The 18341-nt window shown below is 44.4% G+C and overlaps 1 protein-coding gene across 1 annotated transcript in view; it reads right to left on the bottom strand.

Moving 5' to 3' along the window:
* TRPM5 (transient receptor potential cation channel subfamily M member 5) overlaps positions 1-15600 on the bottom strand; it is a 77299-nt gene extending 61699 nt beyond the window's left edge. Inside the window, exons 1-4 of the mRNA XM_090032507.1 lie at positions 15484-15600; positions 7991-8171; positions 5573-5739; positions 2429-2600 (exon numbers count right to left, since the gene is read on the bottom strand). Of these exons, the coding sequence (XP_089888633.1) occupies positions 2429-2600; positions 5573-5739; positions 7991-8171; positions 15484-15600 (637 nt within the window). The remainder of the gene's footprint in view (positions 1-2428; positions 2601-5572; positions 5740-7990; positions 8172-15483) is intronic.
* Between the last annotated feature and the right edge of the window lie 2741 nt (positions 15601-18341).

The raw sequence follows: 18341 nt of genomic DNA on the forward strand, positions 1-18341 counted from the left end.
CAGAAGCAGCAGCCCAGGACGTTAAGTCCTAAAGAAGGGAAACATTTCCTGCTCCTTTCCCCTCTGTGCTCAGAGGCATGTCCCCTCCCTGTCCCTTCACTTCACTTCCCTTCCCATCCCATTCTTTCTCCTTTGCCTGCTACTGCCACTGTCCCTGGGGTGAGGGGAGCTCTTGTTCTGCTCCAGGCTGGGCTGTGTGGGGGATAGGCTCAGCCTGGAACACCAGTGGTGCTGGCTGGGTGGGTTCCCCCTTCCTGCCTGCTCCCTCTAGGTGTTCCTCTCCAGCAGGACAGGAGCTCCTTTCTCCCCTGGGACAGCACATACAGTGGGGATACCAGCAGCAGCAAGCAGGGAAGATGGAATAGGAAAGGAGAGGACAGAGAGGGAAGAGGAGAGGGTATGCCTTTGAGCACAGAGGAGAAGGGAGTTGGGGAAATTCTTACCTTCTTTGGGACTTAAAGTTCTCAGCTGCTGCTGCTCTCAGGGCATGGTCTGCCCACCCTGGTGGAACGGGTGGGAGGGAAGAGGCTGGCAGTGGGGGGGTGCAGCCACACCTGTAGCACTAGTCACTGGTCCCACACCTGCCTTTACGAAATCCTGGATCTGCTTCTGGCTGCCTCTTTTTTATCTTTCTCTGTCTCTGCTTCTTTAGTTACTTCTGTAGGCATCATAAAAGCAACATAATTTTTTTAAAGATCTCATCACTATAGGTAGTTCCCTTTCTACAGATGGCTTCTATAAGGCTCATTAAGCACTTGAAACACGTTTTAAAATAGGAATGAAGTGGGTTTTGGTGGTACTTACACTTTGTATTATCTCTCTTCAGGGTTGAATTTCATCTCTAGGTAAAGAGATGTGAAGCACGCTCCTAGTTCCATTGTGGCTGCAGCATCCCATGGAATGTAGCCAGTTGAGGAGGGGGATTATAACAAAATTACAGGAGACTATGCTGAATGTGGAGACGTGGGGGCAAAGTGGTTCAGACCTGTATCCATTGCTCTAGGGGTGTGAGTCTGAGGTTCTCTCTAAAGAATACCAGAGGCCACCTCCAACTAACCAAGTTGTAAAGGATTATTTCACTTTTCAGGCTGAGAAGCTGGAGTGGAGGAGATGCAACATGGGTGGAGTGGATCCAGAAGGGGTGCAGTGGTAGGGTCACAACTTCCTTTTGGATCACACCATGGCAGCAACAGCCAGGGACTTTTTTTAAGTCCCCAAAGCTGGGAAGAATTTTCCCATCTCTCCCCTCCATTTCCCCACTGCCTCGCCTACCACTCCTGCTGTCTTCCACTGCACTGGAGGCAGAGGAGCTCTAGAGCTGCTCCTGCCCTGCCTCAGCCAGGTGGTGTGGGGAGTCAGGCTCAGCCAGGGACAATGGCAGTGGGAGGTTGGGTTTCTCCTCCCTGTCCGGTCCCTCCCACATGCCCCTGCTGCTGAGTCTGTCTCCCTGTGCAGCCTGGCTGAAGTAGGGTAGGAGCAGCTCTGGAGCTACACCACCCTCTAGGCAGCCAGAGACAGTGGAAGCAGCAGTGGGCAGGAAAGGAAGGGAAAGGGTAGAGGCAGGGAAGGGCAGTGCTGATGAGCATGGAGGAGAGCTGAGAGCTGGGGCAGGGTCAGGATGACTTCTTAAAAAAGTTTCCAGCTGCTGCTCCCATAACATGTTCTACCTGCCCTGATGGTTGGCAGGGGTGGAAGAAGCTGGGAGGAGCACCAGTTACTGCTCCTACACCCGACTTTACAAAAACCTGGATCTGCCATCAGGATCACATCCGTGCCTCATTTTCTTGGCTACAAAAGCCCACATGCCTTAGCCATGCTAGCCCGATGGACCATCGAAGTTCAAGCAGCCCACGACTAGCTATTAAATGCCCCTTACGGCTGCTATGGATTTATTTTCATTTAATTCCTTTTTAGACTCTGGGCATGGATAGCTATCACTTGCAGTGCTACAATGTGCTCCCAATGCTCCTGCAGTGGTGGCAAAAGCTCTTTTTGTGCTTGGCAATGGTCTACATGGAAGCCAGAGGCTCCTGTAGTTGCCACCACTGCAAAAATACTCACAACAGCTGGTGTTCTTGCTACTGCCCCAGTGCAGTGTTTCAGCAGAGTGCTGGTAGAGCTCCTTGAAAAGGGAGAGAGGGAGAACAGAGAACTTTGGGATGAAGTGAGTCCAAGGGGCTCCCTGGAGCACTACATGTAACTAGACAGATGTTACAAGTGGTGCTACAGAAGGTCTTTTTACATAGCTCTTCTTCAAAAAGTCACCTACTTAGATGGTGACTTCTTTGGGCTAGGAACTGGTTCTCACTTCATGTATTTCAGGTCCCATTATGCTAAGCATGCTGATCTCATGCCTCTAAAGACAATACTGGGAACTGAACAGAATGTCAGCAAATTATTATGTGCAGTTTCTTTCGAGTCTACCTACCTCCGTACCCAGTGCGCTGTTCTGAAATATGTTTCTCCAAGGTGATCCGTAGTTTAGTTGTTCCATCTGGGTCTATCTGATCCACCAAAATAAAATGGGAGTGACTGTTGTCAAGGGAATACAGTGGACCTTGGCTGTTATCATCTGATTTATAGTGTACAGGATTGTCATTCTAGAAAGAGAGAAAGATTAATCTTCTTCATGCAGTCAGTACCACATTTTTATATGTGCTTGTGTTCTGTTTTGAGTGATTTTTTGGACCTTGATATGGAAGCAAATAAATCTTTAGATAATTTGAACAAAGGCTCTTTTGAAAGGTAGGAGGAGAAAAATGGAATCTCTTTAAAAGATGCCAGATTTGACATTACTGAAAACTGAAGCCCTTGGAGTCTTCCCTTTAGACTCTGAGAAGTGTCCTGCCACCAAACAACTTGGCTGGATCTTGGGCATTGATGTACATGGGGGCATTTTTATTGATTTCAGTAATATATTACTATCATTCATAAGCAAATAGTTTGGCTTGCTATAGGGATGTACTAATTCAGCCACGCAGCATTACTTTATTGGAAGACTACATAGAGTCTAATGCATCAGCTGTCAACACAGGAGTTGCATCATCAGGGGTGGGTTACAAATAGCTTCCAGAAGGGGGCAATAACTTTTTTCTTTATTCTTTTTTTTTCCCCTTGTTCCAACAGCCAGATGGGAAGGCCCTCCAGCCCATGCAGTCCCCCACTCCCCTGGTGTCCCTCTCCCAAACCACAGCCCTCCCAGCCCTGCCGGTGCCCCTCACTCCTGACCCACAACTCCCAGCTCCCCCCAGCTCTACAAGTGTCTCCTCACTGCCCTGCCACTTTGAGCACGGGCACTGGCACGGCACAGCCATGCACAGCTCCCTGATGTCCCTCCCCTGGTCCCTTTTCCTGCTGGAGGCAGGTTCCTGCCCCACCGTGCTGCAGCCCAGTGCCAAGGAAAGTTTCCGTGCTGAGCAGACCAAAATCCCAAATCCCGGACATTTGTTGATATTTAGAAAAACCACCCGGACAGAGATGGGAGGACCCAAAAAGAGGACATGTCTAAGAAAACCCGGGCATATGGTAATCCTACATATTTCAGTTTCCAAAAGCCAAATGGTAGATCCAGAGATTCTGTAGGACTGAGACATCTGTAACTGGGTGGTTGGGCTATGTTCACAGGGCACAGAGGCCTAACTGAATTCTGAAGGGGGAATCCAATCCTAGGAATGGTTAAGTTCTTTCCCCTCTACTGATGCCAAGGATGATGTCTTCTGCCTTCTCTATAGCTTGGAAGAGCCGTGGCTGTGGGTCAGAGGTTCGTGAGGAAAGAGAAAAACTGGAACTACAGAGGGCTGTGTAGGGAAAGGGCACTGTGTTTTCATGCCCTCTGTAGATACTATCTTGTTTGCTCAGGACAGAGCAGCCAAGGAGTCCATCCAATCACTTCCTGCTGCGTCTTTTCCTGTTTTTAGTAGGCAGTTTCTGGAGCGTGTGTATCCTTCAATGTCATGTAAGGCAGAGTCCTCCAGACACAAATTTTACCTTCGATTAGGACATAAACCTCAGGCCTGACTGAATAGGGCTTAGAATAGGCATTTTTCTATCAATCTATTACGGCCAACCACAGATATGGGAAGAAAGTTTGAGTTGTTTGAAGCAGACCATAAACCCAGAACAGATGCGGGGGGGATCTCCTGCTTCAGGATTTGTTTTGCTTCTTGGTAGTGAATCATTAGCTCCATTTTAGACAGCAAGCTGCCTGTGTTTAGTGCCAAGTATAAAGAGACCTGAGTTTAGACCAGCATTGATGTCTATGGTGTCTTCATCTTAAAGTTACTGATTAAAATCCAGAATGTCTTGGTGTGGGAACGTTTCCAGAAGTAATAGGCTAAGAACACGCCACCAACTATACATTGGTCAAGAATTCAGATTTAAAGTTAGGAGAGAGCTGTATTATCTTATGCAATATAAAGAACTACACTTGCTTGCTATTGCTGCATGTTATGGATAAAGATGGATTTTTGTTCGCTTAAAAAAAAAGTAAGTGCCAAATCTTCCCTGTACAGTATGCCCAAATATTATAGGTCAACATTTTTACCCCAACTGGAGATTACCCTAGCTGACTCTTTCACTGTTCCCCACTGTTGGTCCAGTAAGTGGGGCTTGGAGGCTGAGGAGGGGCTTAGTAAGAACAGAATGCTGGTATACTCTGGCAGTCTCCCCACTCATGCAGTGTTGCCTGCCAGCATACTTCAGAGCAGAAATAGGCACAGGATCAAGGAGCTGTAGTAATACTATATATTCTGCTTCTCCATGCTAGTACAAAAGTACAGATGCACACTACTGCTTAAATCATTATTGATATACCTGCTTTGTTATACTCTGACTATATAATTGTCAGTAGGCAGTATGTCTACTAGTTTGAATAACAGAATTGAAATAGCTTTGTTCAGTTCTAGACCCTGGTTTTAAAATACTTCATGGACCTTCAGCAAGTCATTTGGGCCAACATTTTTAAGAGTTTCTCAATCATACCCAGATTCAAAAACCTTGGGTGTGGATTACTGAGCACCACAAACTCTTGCTGACAACAAATGAAATTGTGTGTTCTCAGTATTTCTGAAGCTCAGATCCACAATATGTGAACCTGGGTTTGCAAAAATTCAAGGCATCCAAATACAATTGTCATTTCTGAAAATTTGGGAATTAAAATTTCCTAGTTTAGTTCCCTATTTGGCAAAGTAATTGTCTTTTTATAATGGTTGTAATGTAGCTTGAGATGCTCAGATAAAAGTGATGTATGAAAAAAACAATAGTATTAACAGTAATATATAAATTAAGTTCTTCCTCCTCAGCTCTATCTTCTGGGTCCTAAACCAATGTATAATGCTGTCACCTGCTGGATGTTTGCAGCATTGTTAGTTAGGCAAGAGGCAATGTCTGTATAGAATGCACAAGAGAAAAATACATTAGATCTAACATAAATCTTGATCTTTCATGTTCACACACTTTTTTTTAACCCCTTGGTGCGTCTCTAGGTTCTTTGTACTGCTTAGCACTACCACATATCCTTGGAGATGCTGTTTGTGTCTAATAAGCTTTTTCTGTAAATGCTATGAGGAAGTACCTTTGCATTGTCCAGAATTTCTCTGTGCTGAATTTTTTCCAGTGAGGTTATTCCAATTGCAATCACTCTTACTTTGGATGAAGTACTAGCCAATGCATGATCTCTGACTGCTTGCCCTATGTGTCTTGTGATTCCAACATGTAAAGCACTGGTAAAGATCCAGGCACCTGAAATTAATAGGAAAAAAGATTAGATAGTTGTTTTATTATCTGGCACCTAAGTACTTTCAGCTACAAGGTTACCTTTGCTGGGGCCTTTTTGTGCAGTCAGAAATATTGGGCCCAAAACCATAATCCTTGTTTATAGAATAATCGTCTATATTAAACAGGAGGACTTTAATAAAGAAAAAAAATGACATATTACAGGCCCAAGTAAACATGCGTCATACATTTTGAGTTGTAACTTTGCCATCTAACCGCTAGCCACACATTATCATGCATCAGCAGATGCATGACAAATAGATCCAAGGAGGTGATACTTCCCTTCTATGAGGCATTGATCAGATCGCAGTTGGAGTACTGCGTCCAGTTTTCAGTGCTGTACTTCAAGAAAGATGTTGATAGACTCGAGAGGGTCCAGAGGAGAGCCACTCATATGGTTAGAGGCTTACAGGACAAGCCCTATGAGGAGAGACTCAGGGACCTGGACCTCTTCAGTCTCTGCAAGAGAAAGCTGAGAGGTGATCTTGTGGCTGCCTACAAATTCATTACGGGGACACAGCAAGGGATCGGAGATGCTCTGTTCACCAGGGCGCCTCTTGGGGTAACAAGGAGCAATGATCACAAACTGACAGAGAGCAGATTTAGGTTAGATACCGGGAAAAACTTATGGCCAAGGGTAAGGGTGGCCAAAATTTGGAATGGGCTTCCAAGGGAGGTGGAGGGTCTTTAAGAGAAGGCTGGATAGGCATCTAGCTGGGGTCATGTGACCCCAGCACTCTTTCCTGCCTAGGCAGGGGGTTGGACTCGATGATCTGTTGAGGTCCCTTCTGACCCTAGCATCTATGAATCTTTATTTCCTAGCTTATACTCTGTTTGGAAAGCTCTCTGCAGCACAGAGCTGTCTATTGGACAAATGCAAGTCAGTAAAGATATCATTACATTTTGCATAGTTAGGTTATACTAACTCTTAGCGAGAGGTTAAGAGGCAGTTAGGAACATCTGGTAGGTGAGCAGTGATGATAGGCCTTACTAGCATAGGGAAGCATCTGAGGGGATCCTAGCTAAATGAGAAACAGTATTTTCCATTTAATAGACAAAAAATAGAATAAAAATGAGTCGGAGCTCTTTATGCTATCCACTCCTGTGTGTCATGGTCTTGCAGGACAGAAAATGTGTGCAAAACAGAAAATATGAAGAGCAGCTGTAATGATCTAAATAACTAGTTCAGTTACTGGTGTTTCCATAATAGGACTTATAGTACTCGTTTATTTTGTATTTTTTAATAACAGAATGCAAAACTGTCAGGGCAAGTCAGTATACAGTGGAGACGTAGAAGTAGACCATATAATATATTAAGAAAAATATGTAAACTTCTTGAAAATATTTTAACTTCAAAGTGAAGATATGCTGATAAAAGCTAAGAAAAAAGGTATCTTAAAATTGTTTTCTAGGTGTGTTCAATCACTTGCTGATTTTGGTGTTAGTTCTAGCACTAAAATGAACAGAAGGAGAGAAAGTGAGCTGACTTCTTTCCTAGTTTGTGCATAATTTAATAGTTTTGTGTTAAACTGAATCCAGTTACAGATTCTGTCTTCCTAGTGATGATTTGCCCTGCACAGTGGATACAGCTTAACATTTTGACTCCAGGTTGTTTGCAGGGCTGTCACTTCAACAATAAGGCAAAACAAAAATAAACCCATATCTACGTGTAAGATGTAGGGATTGAGATGGGGTTTTTCAAAATAATTTGACTTCATTGGGAACAGAATTGGGCCACTTCTAAATTCTTTTGGAAATCGCAGACACAATACATATGAATCTTGTTATTCCCTTTTTCCAGGGTACCTCTGAGAATATAACTGCACTTGAACTTTGAAGTGTCTGTAAATTACAAGAACTACTACTTATAGTAATTTTTGTGGTGTATAAAGTAAACTTTTTGTGGTAGTCTTAGTAAAAGAACCTTATCTTCAAAGGAGAGGCAAGGATTTTTGTGGCTTATATCTTTAATTGGACCAACTTTAGTTGAGAGGTTCATAGACAAGCTTTTGGGTACCACAGTAACCTTCTTCAACATCCCCAAACACTACCTTATCTTTAACAGCTATTTGCAGGCCATCTTCCAGTGAACCTGTATTCAGTTCATAAATGTGCTAGCAATCCCAATAAAATCTAAGGTTAAAGATCAGCATATGCTGGATGGGAATCTTCTAGAATGGAAAGGGGATTATTTTCTTAGTCTAGGGGTTGAACCCACCTGTGCTTTGAGCTGCCTTTACGAGGCCTTTTCTTAAGGTGTCCCGCAACCAAGGTTTCATCTGAAAGTTTTCTTCCTCTCCAACTAGAGAGACAACTAAATTGGGAGCAGATAGCTTCCACTTGTTGATCATGACATCGAAAAGAACTCCAGGATGGATGGTACATGGAACCTTGACAAACTGTAATAAACCAAATGGCACTGAGTAAATGCAATGTCAATAGGAGAACATGTCAGCAATATTCCACATCAAAACAGCACCATAGTTCATTAATGGACCTCTGTATTCACAATGAGAAAGGTTTGTCTCTTTGGCAGATCAGTTGAGGGTGGTGTAGCATGTGCAGCTTTTGAGAATAGAGATCTGTACGCTAGGACAAATGCTGTAGAACTTTGCTGATACAATTCTCACAGAAAAACTGTCTTATCAAGGCGCATCTACACATTCAATTAATGTGCTTTAAGTAATGCGCATTGAATCTAGTACCTCCATTGCGAGGTACTAGAAAAATGTGCACTAGCTTATTTTAATGCACATTAGATAAAGAGCACAGGTTTACTGCAATGCTTTAATGCGCATTAAAATAATGTGCATTAAGGTGCATGTGTGGGTGCATCACCAGTGAATGGACAGTCGTCAGCAGTTACATGATCCCTATCATTGTCCTGTCTACACACTCATAGTCTTCAGTGTATCTGTCTTTCTCACACTTCTGTGAGGTAGGGAAAGGCTATTAGCTTCATAGTACAGATGAGGACATTTAAGAGAGTGAGAGAATAAAAAGTATATCTGCAAAGGAGTTGCACCAGTGATGGCTGTGTAGGATAGGGTAAAATGTTTGTGCTGGTGAAATGGCCTGGATAATCCAGCTTGTGTCTGCCTGGAAAATGAGTTGTCTTCAGTTTGCTGTGATCAGTTTGCCATCTGATTTGCAGACCAAATCACCTATATCCAGCACACCAAGGGACCACCACTTTTTTTACTGCAGAGTCAAAATTTGGGGTGGAGGAAACCCCGTCTTGTCCTATTTATATACATTGTTTTAAATTACAGTTACCTACTGATTCAGAGGATGTGTTCATGGGGGATGAGAGTGACCAGTTGTGAACTGGACCCAGGTTCATCCTGGCTTGTAAAAGCCAGAGGAGATGAGGGCTGCTGCTGGCAAGGACTGTCAATATCTCCTTTTTGGGAGGGCAGGGTGTTGAACATTCTTAAACTTGCAGTTGTCCAGTCCCCCCTCAGTAATTCATCACTTGATGCTGATTCCCTAGCCACTTATTGCCACAACTTGCCCTTTTTGAGGAAGGCAATTGAATGGGTGGTTGCCTGGCAATTCCATGCTCATCTGTACGCCATCAGTTTCCTGGACCATTGCCAGTTTGGCTTTCATCCTGGATATAGCACAGAGACTACATTGATAGTCTTGGTTGATGATCATTGCCTGGAGCTCCATAGCAGAAATTGTGCCCTGCTGATCTTACTAGACCTTTCAGTGGCCTTTGATTTACATTTGACCACGAGGCACTAATAAAGCATTCACAGAAGCTGGTGGGTATTCAGAGAACTGCTCTAAATTGATTCTGCCCTTTTCTAGCAAAAAGGTCCAAAAGGCTAATAATGAGTGAGTGTTCACCATTTCCTCAGGACCTCTCTTTTTGGGGTTTTCTGGGGCTCTATCTTGTCACCCCTTCTGTTCAATGTGTGTATGAGGCTGCTGGGTGAGATTTGTTTGGAGACTGAGCGAAGTACTTTTAGTATACTGAAGACACCTAGCTCTGCCATTTCTTCTCTTCTGACCCTGGACCCACTGGCCTCAGTTGGGGATCAGATAAGGGTGAACCAATTGAAACTGAATTCAGAAAAGATAGAAGGGATGGTGGTGGGCAGACCACTTGACTTGTAGGGATTGGGACTTGGAGGGATTGAGATCTTGATGAGGTCCATCCTTCCCATGTTATGTAGGTTCACAGCCATAGGGTGCTCCTAGATCCTTTGCTACACCTGTATCTTCAGCTAGTAGAGGTGACTAGGAGTGCCTTTCACTAACTTCATCTGGTGAGAAAGCCATGACACTTTCTTTCAGATTTGGATCAGGCCAACATCATCCATGCCTTCATAATTTTAAGGCTAGACTACTGGAATGTGCTCTACCCAGGGCTGTACTTAAAAACCATCTGGAGGCTGCAGCTGGTGCAGACCATAGCAGCCTGCCTTCTGATGGAAGAGACTGCAGGTCTACCCCTGACGAAGCCGGTAGGTTGCCAGAAGTATACCTTATTCCAGTCTTCCAGTGTCTGTGTTGGCTCTGAGTAGCTTTCTGGGCAATTCGAAGTGGTGGTTTTGAATTAAAAGGTCTTAAATAGCCTGAGCCATGCATACTGAAGGAACTGACTTCTACCTCATGCCCCACTGTGATCCTTAAGGTTACCTTAACCTGCTACAAGTAACATCTGCTTGGCAAAAGCACATGGAAGGTCATTCTCAGCACTTGCTCCTCAGTTCTGGAACTCCCTCCTTCTTAAAGCTTGCCAGAGCTTTCTTACGTGTGCAAATGCCTCAGTGCTGGGTACTTTGAAAAGTGCCTGGCACTGCAATGCATGCAGTTGTATAAGTAGTGAAATGTGCATAAGCACTGAGAAAGTGGCAGCAGTGCGCTTTTGAACTAAAACACCTTGGAGGTGCTTTTCACCATTTATACAACTGCACGTGGTGAAGCACAGTGCACGTCAGCTTGCATGCAATTAATTGAGTCTGCTCCAAAGCGGCAGATCTCCATCGCATCACGGGACCAAAAGATACATATATAAATGCCCCCAGAGCCCAAGCCTGGAAATTTTTCACAAGACCTTCCTTTTTGGTAGGCATTTAGCTAGGCCAATATGTTGTTTAGTGGGCCTCTCTTTTATTTTGATATTAGAATCATAGAAATTTAGGGTTCAGAGGGACCTCAGGAGGTCATCTAGTCTAGCCCCATGCTCAAAGCAGGACCACCCTCAACTATATCTTCCAGCCAAAGCTTTGTCTTAAAAACCTCCAAGGATGGAGATTGTACAACCTCTCTGGGTAACCTGTTCCAGTGCTTTACTAGCTACCTCATGAGAAATTTTTCCTAATATCTAACTCCCCTTGCTGCAACTTGAGATCATTGCTCCTTGTTCTCCTTGACCATCTGCCAACACTCCATCCTCTTTATAGCCACCCTTAAGGTAGTTGAAGGTTGCTATTTAATGTCCTCTCAGTCTTCTCTTCTCTAGACTAAATAAGCCCAGTTCCCTCAGCCCCTTCTCATAAGTGATGTGCCCCAGCCCCCCTCACCATTTTCACTGCCCTCTCCTGGACTCTTTCCAATTTGTCTATCCTTTCTGTAGTGGGGCAGCCACCCAAAACTGGGCACAGTACTCCAGATGTGGCCTGACCAGTGCTGAGTAGAGGGGAATAATAACTTCCTTAGATCTGCTGGCAACACTCCTAATGCAGCCCAGTCTGCTGGCAACATGCATGATGCAGCCCAGTGTGCCATTAGCCTTCTTTGTAACCAAAGCCGTCCTTAAGGGGGTGCGGGGCCTTAGGCAAATCAGCCTGTGTGAGGCCCCCTTAATACCACATGGGGCACATAGGACCCCCGCAAAGGCAGGGCATGGGCAGGAGCAGCGTTTCCCAACCTCCCTGACCTGTGGCACACTTACGTCGGTAAATGAACATCACAGCACACCAGATGAAGGGGGAGAGGTGGTGGCCGCAATTTCCAGCCAGGACACATTTAAAGAAATTCACACCACGCAGGGTGGGGGGCAGGGAAAAATCTCAAATGCAGCAGCCACTGCCAAACACAGGAGGGACTGTGGCCTCTCTACCAGGCTCTGTGGGGCCCCGCAAGGTGTGGAACCCAGGGCAGTCGTCCCAGTTTGCCCCCCACCCCCAAGGGATGGCTATGTTTGCAACACTTCACTCATATTCAGCTTACTAACAAATTGCCTGTCAAGAATGATGAGGGGGCAGGTGGGGATGGAGCCCTATGTCTGCCCCTCACCCTCATCCAGGCCTGCTCCCCACCTTCTCCCCTCCCCCCTGCCATTTGAGGTTCCGCCCCACTCCCCCCCTCTCCTGCCGTATCGGGCCCTGGGCCCACTCCTCCCCTCCCCTCCCCTCCCCACCCCCCTGTCGCATCAGGCCTGGGCTCGCTCCTCCCCTCCCCCTCCACTCTGCTGTCACCTCTTGTTGGGAATGCCCTTGGAGCACTCTGATTGGTTGTTTCATACAACCAATCAGAGTGCAAATAAAGTATTACAGACAGATGACTAAGGCTTTTATAATATTAATATTGTCCACTGTAACCCCAGGTTCTTTTCTATTTGTCCTTTTCTATTTGTCTTATATTCTATTTGTCTGTTTAAAGTTATTCTTTTGTCTTAATATTCTTTGGGAAGAGCAGCATATAAATCATATACATAAATAAATAGATATCCCTAAGCTAGCTTTCAATAGCAACATGAAGCGTAGTGTGAGCTTATTTTACTCATTTTCAGCAACATAAATTGACCCACATTAAGTTCCATTCTTCCACAGCTAAACTTTTCTTGGCACTGAAGCTGGCTAGTTAAAGCTAACTCAGGCTGACAAGTATAGGCATGCCCTTAGTGATTCCCAAAGTCAAAAGTTCAAGTCTAGGTTTTTGTTTCCAATAATGGCCAGTATCAGGTAGTTCAGAAGAAAGTCTAAAAAACTGTCTGTGGACAATATTTGAATAACCTGTCTAACTTCCATCACCTATTGCTGGCTTAGAAGCTGAAGCATGAATGTTTCTATATCCTCTTGCATATTACAAACCATGGAAATTACCAGTATTCATATAAATGTTTCATTGTATATTTTCCCTGTTATGTTCTTAAACTTGTTTGTTTTTTGTGACAGTGTGCTCCACTGCTGGATCTGTTGTGTATCCTCCTGACCCCCTCTGTGGTGAAGATTAATATATTATTTTATTATTTTATGTCCTTATCCTTCTCAACTGTGTTCCTGAGTGTTTGGTAGTTTAGCTGACCCAGTAAGTTACTGTTTTTAAAAGCATACCAAGCAGTTATTTCTAGCTTCCCTGAAGAAGTTCTGCATGAAAGGAAATAATAGATGGTTAAATGTATTGCAGTAAGTCTTCTGCATGCTGCTTGTTTCTGTATTACTTAAATTTTTTGTATGTCTTTGGTAATTTGCTTTTCAAACTCCCTCCATCTTCCTAATTGTCTTGTTTTGCTTGCCTTAATGTTTGCTCCTTTGCTTTGGATTTTTGTTTTCCAAAAGGTACCTGTTCGGTTCAAGCAGTTGAAGCAAAGGCTTCTTTGTCTCTGATGCTACATGTGATAAACATGATTCACCATGTTCAGGATTTGGATTGGCACTAAGAGATGAAAACAGATAAATGATATCGCAGGATCAGCCTGAGGAAGTAAAACAAAGTACCTCAGCAATAAAAAATGTTTAATGAAAGGTGCATTGTGTTGCCGGGCCATCATTGTAAAGTAGAAGCAGTACAGATACTCATTGTATTGTTTTCCCAGCCCGCTATTCAGCTCTATATGTACTTTGATCTATAACAATGACTTAATTTCCTAAAGCTACTGAATGAGGTTTTTCATTTTGTGCCAATGTACTTTAGACGTTACACTGACTTAAAGCTTATATATACACAAGATACTTCACATCAGATATTGTGCCACTCCTGATAAGTCTTGTTTTTATTAAGTACGGGTTTTTTAACGACTTGGTGTTCATGTAAGGGTAGTTAGAGACTAAAGACCTACAGGAGCATTACAAAATGCCTTAAAACTGCAATATTTGACCATGGATTACATTTCCCTTCATGCGGAACTTATTCAGGGAAGCTAGAAATAAATGTTGAGTATGCTTTTAAAAGCAGCAACTCATAGAAAGCTTCTGAAGTGCAATACTCACCCTGGCCACTTCATAGTCTTATCATTTCCAGGAGTCAGTCCTTTCCCCTCTTTTTCTGTTTCACAGGTAAGCCTTTTGAGCCACAAACTGAAAAGCAGACCTTGGTCCATATATTCTGCTCCAGTCGTAAATAAGAACTGCAGAAAGCCTGCCAGGAGCCAGTGGAAAAATTTTCTGGCATAAACATTACATTGGGACACTTAGAATAGTCTTCCTGGGAATATTAAGGCATACTTAAGGGTACAGAAATAAATCAAGCCTCCATGTTTTTTTGTGGCAATACTAAGGAAAATGTTGTAACATAAAGCATCTCTAGGGCTGCCCAAATTACTGAAGGGGCTGAGTTGGTTCTACAGCAGTATAGAATCTGAAGGGCACTGTTACCTAGGAGAGGGACGAGGGGAATTAAACCCCCTTCCGTTCCCCATTCGCTCGAGGCTGCTGCCAGGGCTGGCCATGCCACCTGCTGCTCCGGCGTTGAGGGTGGGAGTGGGGGTGGGGGGTGGGAGGGAACATGCCTGACAGGGACTGCTCCGCCTTGGTCAGGCAGACCCTGGCTGGGGTGTTCTGGGGGAGAAGAGGGGAGGGAGCGGGGGAATAAACCCCATCCCTGCCCCTTTCACCTTAAGGGGCCATGTTGGGCTGGCATCTGGCCATGCCCCTGCCCTGGCTACAGAGCCAAGGGGCAAGGCCAGTCCTGGTCTCTAGAGCAGAAAGCACAGCTCAGCCCAAGGCTGAAAAACTTGCCGGGATGCTGGGGGACACCGATTTAACTTAAACCAGGAAGGGTCTGGGACAGAAGTTCCATAAACCAGTTTTACCTCAATCAGTTAAGTCTGATACTACATTCAGCTAGGTTTATCTTAAACCAGTTTCAGTCATTTTGAAATTGGTTTATGTGCACTGAACTTCTGTTCTGTTACAGATTTAAACCAGTTTCTAATTACTTAAATTGGTTTATGTGTAACTTCTGTGCCTAGCCTTGAAAGCTGCCCTCAGAATTCCATGCTGTTGCTGGTTCAAGCCTTGGAGGACAGGACTTCTGGAGCTGATGTAGGGACTGTGGAAGATTGGGCATAGGGGAGAATTTTGCTAAGTAAAGTCCAACCAATGGACTTCTAATGTAAACTGGGCAGATGGCAACAAATGACTCTATGAGAAGCTGGAGGTAGGAAGTTATGGGAGAGTTTTTAATAAAATGAGTAAAGGTTACATTTTAAAAAGTGAAAAAAACAGTAGCTTGATAAGAGAAGAGGTTAAACTGGCAATTGTTCTAAAAGAAAGGTGGGATGGGTTCAATAAACTAAAACTATCAGCCATTTCAGCATTACCACATAAAGTACATGGCAAGTCTTTTTAGGCAAACAATGTTATTACTATTGTTTTGCATCTTATTTTAGTTCAGGGATATATCTTCATATGTACTTGTATAGCACCAAGCACTGTGAAATCCCAGTCCTGATTTTTTGACCTCTCCATGCTACCATAGTAATGATAAGATAACTAAAGAGCCTGAAATTCCTTAATGGAAGAAGCAGAATACCTTTCCACGTTTCTTTCCAGATGCTACGAAGTCAATTTCTCCTGTGCAGTATGGCAGTTCCTTTCTGAGTACATCTTCCTTGTCTTTACCACAATGTTTTGCTCCTGTGTCCTCCATCAGAGTCATGGTGTGATTGCTGGTACAGTCAGGTGCTCTGAAATAATGCAACACTGAAGGATAAGAGCTCCAATATATTTTGGTATAGTTTGGGAGAGTCACGGTATCCACCAAAGCAAGTTCCTTTTGTTCCTTTTGAATAATTCGTATTTTATTTTAATATTTTCCCCTCTTTGTATCTACCATGGACTTCTGAAACTAGGAACTGCTTAGAAGTTGTAGCACAATGTGACTCTAGTCTTTGTAGGCACCTATACACATGCAGCAAAGCTGCTCCAATGTGCTGCACATCATAGCACATCAGAGCAGATTTTATTACCTGAATTTGCTGGAGCATAGTAATTACCACGCCCCAGCAAACTCTAGCATCATGTGTATCATTTGAACTTTAGTTAAAGTGCCCCTGCCACCATATTTCAGTGCAGGGATGCTGATATACGTGACACTTCAGGCACTTTAATTAGAGCAGCTCTTTAATTAAACCACTTTCCCCCCACCACACACACACACTCCTGGAGCACGTCTATGTACACAAAGAAAAAGTCAGTTCCCACAAGAAAGAGTTTTCAATATAAAGACAGGAATGGTAAGGTCCTTTTTTGAAGGCAAGGAGCTGAGGCACAAAAATCTGATTCAACTTGTCCAATGCATGCACAAAGTCTGTGGCAGAGTCAGGAGTTGAATCCAGATTGCACAAGATGAAAAGGAGCCTTGGTAGGAAACTATCCCAAGTGCAGTGGCAGTGGCAGCTAGTGAAGACTGTGTTACCACTCCTTGAGTGCATCTACACATGACACTACTGCAAAGTGGTTACAGCACATTTATTTAGTACTTACTTATACTAAATAAATGCTCAGTTACTGGAGTTACTGCGCAGTAGCACTGGCAAATATCTTTTAAGTGACACTGCTGTGCAGTAGCCTAATAATACTGTGCAGTAGCACTGTTAGTGTTGTGGTACACTACTGATCCCCCCAGCTCAAAGTGCTGAGGAGGGGCTGGCTGGGGTATGAAGAAGCTTCAGTGCGGGGTAGTTGGCAGGCAGCCCCTGCACTGAAGTGCCCTTGTGCCCCAACCAGCTTGGCAGCATCTACAAGTACTGCTGCAGAGTTGTTTACTCTGCAGCAGGTTAGTACTTGTATTTATACGTACTTGTAAATACAACTACTGCCCCACTGAAGAGTAAATTAGTTGACTCCAGCCTAATAGGAGTGCACATGTAGGCACTGAGACATTTACTGCACAGCTAAATAGTCAACTGCATAGTAGTGCTGCGCGAAACGGCTCTTTCATTTCGGTTTTGGACTCAGCACTTCGGAGGGACAGTGATTCATTTTGGTGTTTTGGATCACTGTCCCATTTCGATTTGGCCAAATCTGTGTCAGAGTTGTGACATTGTTTTGGTGTTTCGGCCATAGGCTATAATGGGGAATCACGAAAATGCCTATAACCTTTTCATTTCTTGCCTGATTTGGATGAAAATTGCACAGATGGTAGCCCTTTCTGAAGGCATGAAGTTTCAAGGAGATAGGTGCAGGAGGCTTTTGTGAAATAGCACCTCAAACTGTTCAAAGCAAAACTCGTATTACTTGCTGGCAGTGGCAGCCTGCTGTCATCTCACATGCAGATCTGAGGGCCCATGCCCCCTGGGAGGGATGCAGGACTGTGCCAGCCTCTTCCTGGCAGACACAGGCCCCTGGATCTGCATGCAGGATGACAGCAGCCTGCCGTGGCCGGCTTAGCCTGTGCTGAGCGCCGGAAAGAACCCAGTGCTGGTGCTGGCCCCAGCCAGCAGCAGCAGCATGCTGTCATCCCACGTGCAGATTTGGGGGCCCATGCCCCCCAGGAGGGCTGCAGGGCTGTGTCAGACTCCTCCCGTGGGGCACAGGCCCCCGGATCTGCTAACAGGGTGACAGCAGGCTGCCATCCCTCCCCAGAGCACTGGGACTGGAAGGGGCCTCAGGGACAGATTGCAGATACTGACCAGCTACAGATGTCAATATCAGTGCTGTATTGTCCTGGAAAACGAAAAAGGAGAGAGACTACGTTTGTAAGAATTGGTAGAGCTGCACAGTAAATGTTATTCTGAGCCAAGAAGACACGTCAGCATTATGCTAAGCAGGGAAAATGGGACTGACAAGAAGACAGAAAAAATGTTGTTTCCAAAATAAGGCAGGATTCAGGATGGGACTGATATATGTGTCTGCTGTGATCAATTATGGAAATGGGAAACCAAGCTAGAAGATATAGGGAGGAATTCTGATCAGGCAGTTCTAGTTTTCTGTGGGTCTTGTCTTGTTCAGGTGATATTGCCACTCTCCAATAGGTGGCACTGCATATTTTCAGTAAGAATTGCCTGTAGTCTGACAGTGTTTACTTATTAAAAAATTGGATACCAGGGAAATAAGCAATGGGAAAATAATGTGACTAAATGACTGTACTTAAATACAGTTGAGGTTGTTGTATATTTTGGCATAGGGTTGTGACAAGCAGTGCTAATGATACCAGTAAACATTGCCTTTGCAGAGTCATAACAGTACAGCCGTGCACCCATGGGAATGGCAGCTCCAGCTGTGCTAATTGCCATGGCACGATCTGCCACCACTACAGTGGAATCTGCTTGTGTGTCCCCCACAAAGGTGATACTTGAGGCTGCTGCCTGCCACCTCCAGTTACACTCCTGCACTTTTGTAAAAGGGAAATTGTAAAGGGCATTCCCTATGTTCATCAAAAGCATGAAA

This window comes from Crocodylus siamensis, chromosome 2 (assembly GCF_052110815.1).
Source record: "Crocodylus siamensis isolate JL-2025a chromosome 2, ASM5211081v1, whole genome shotgun sequence".
Lineage (NCBI taxonomy): Eukaryota > Metazoa > Chordata > Crocodylia > Crocodylidae > Crocodylus > Crocodylus siamensis.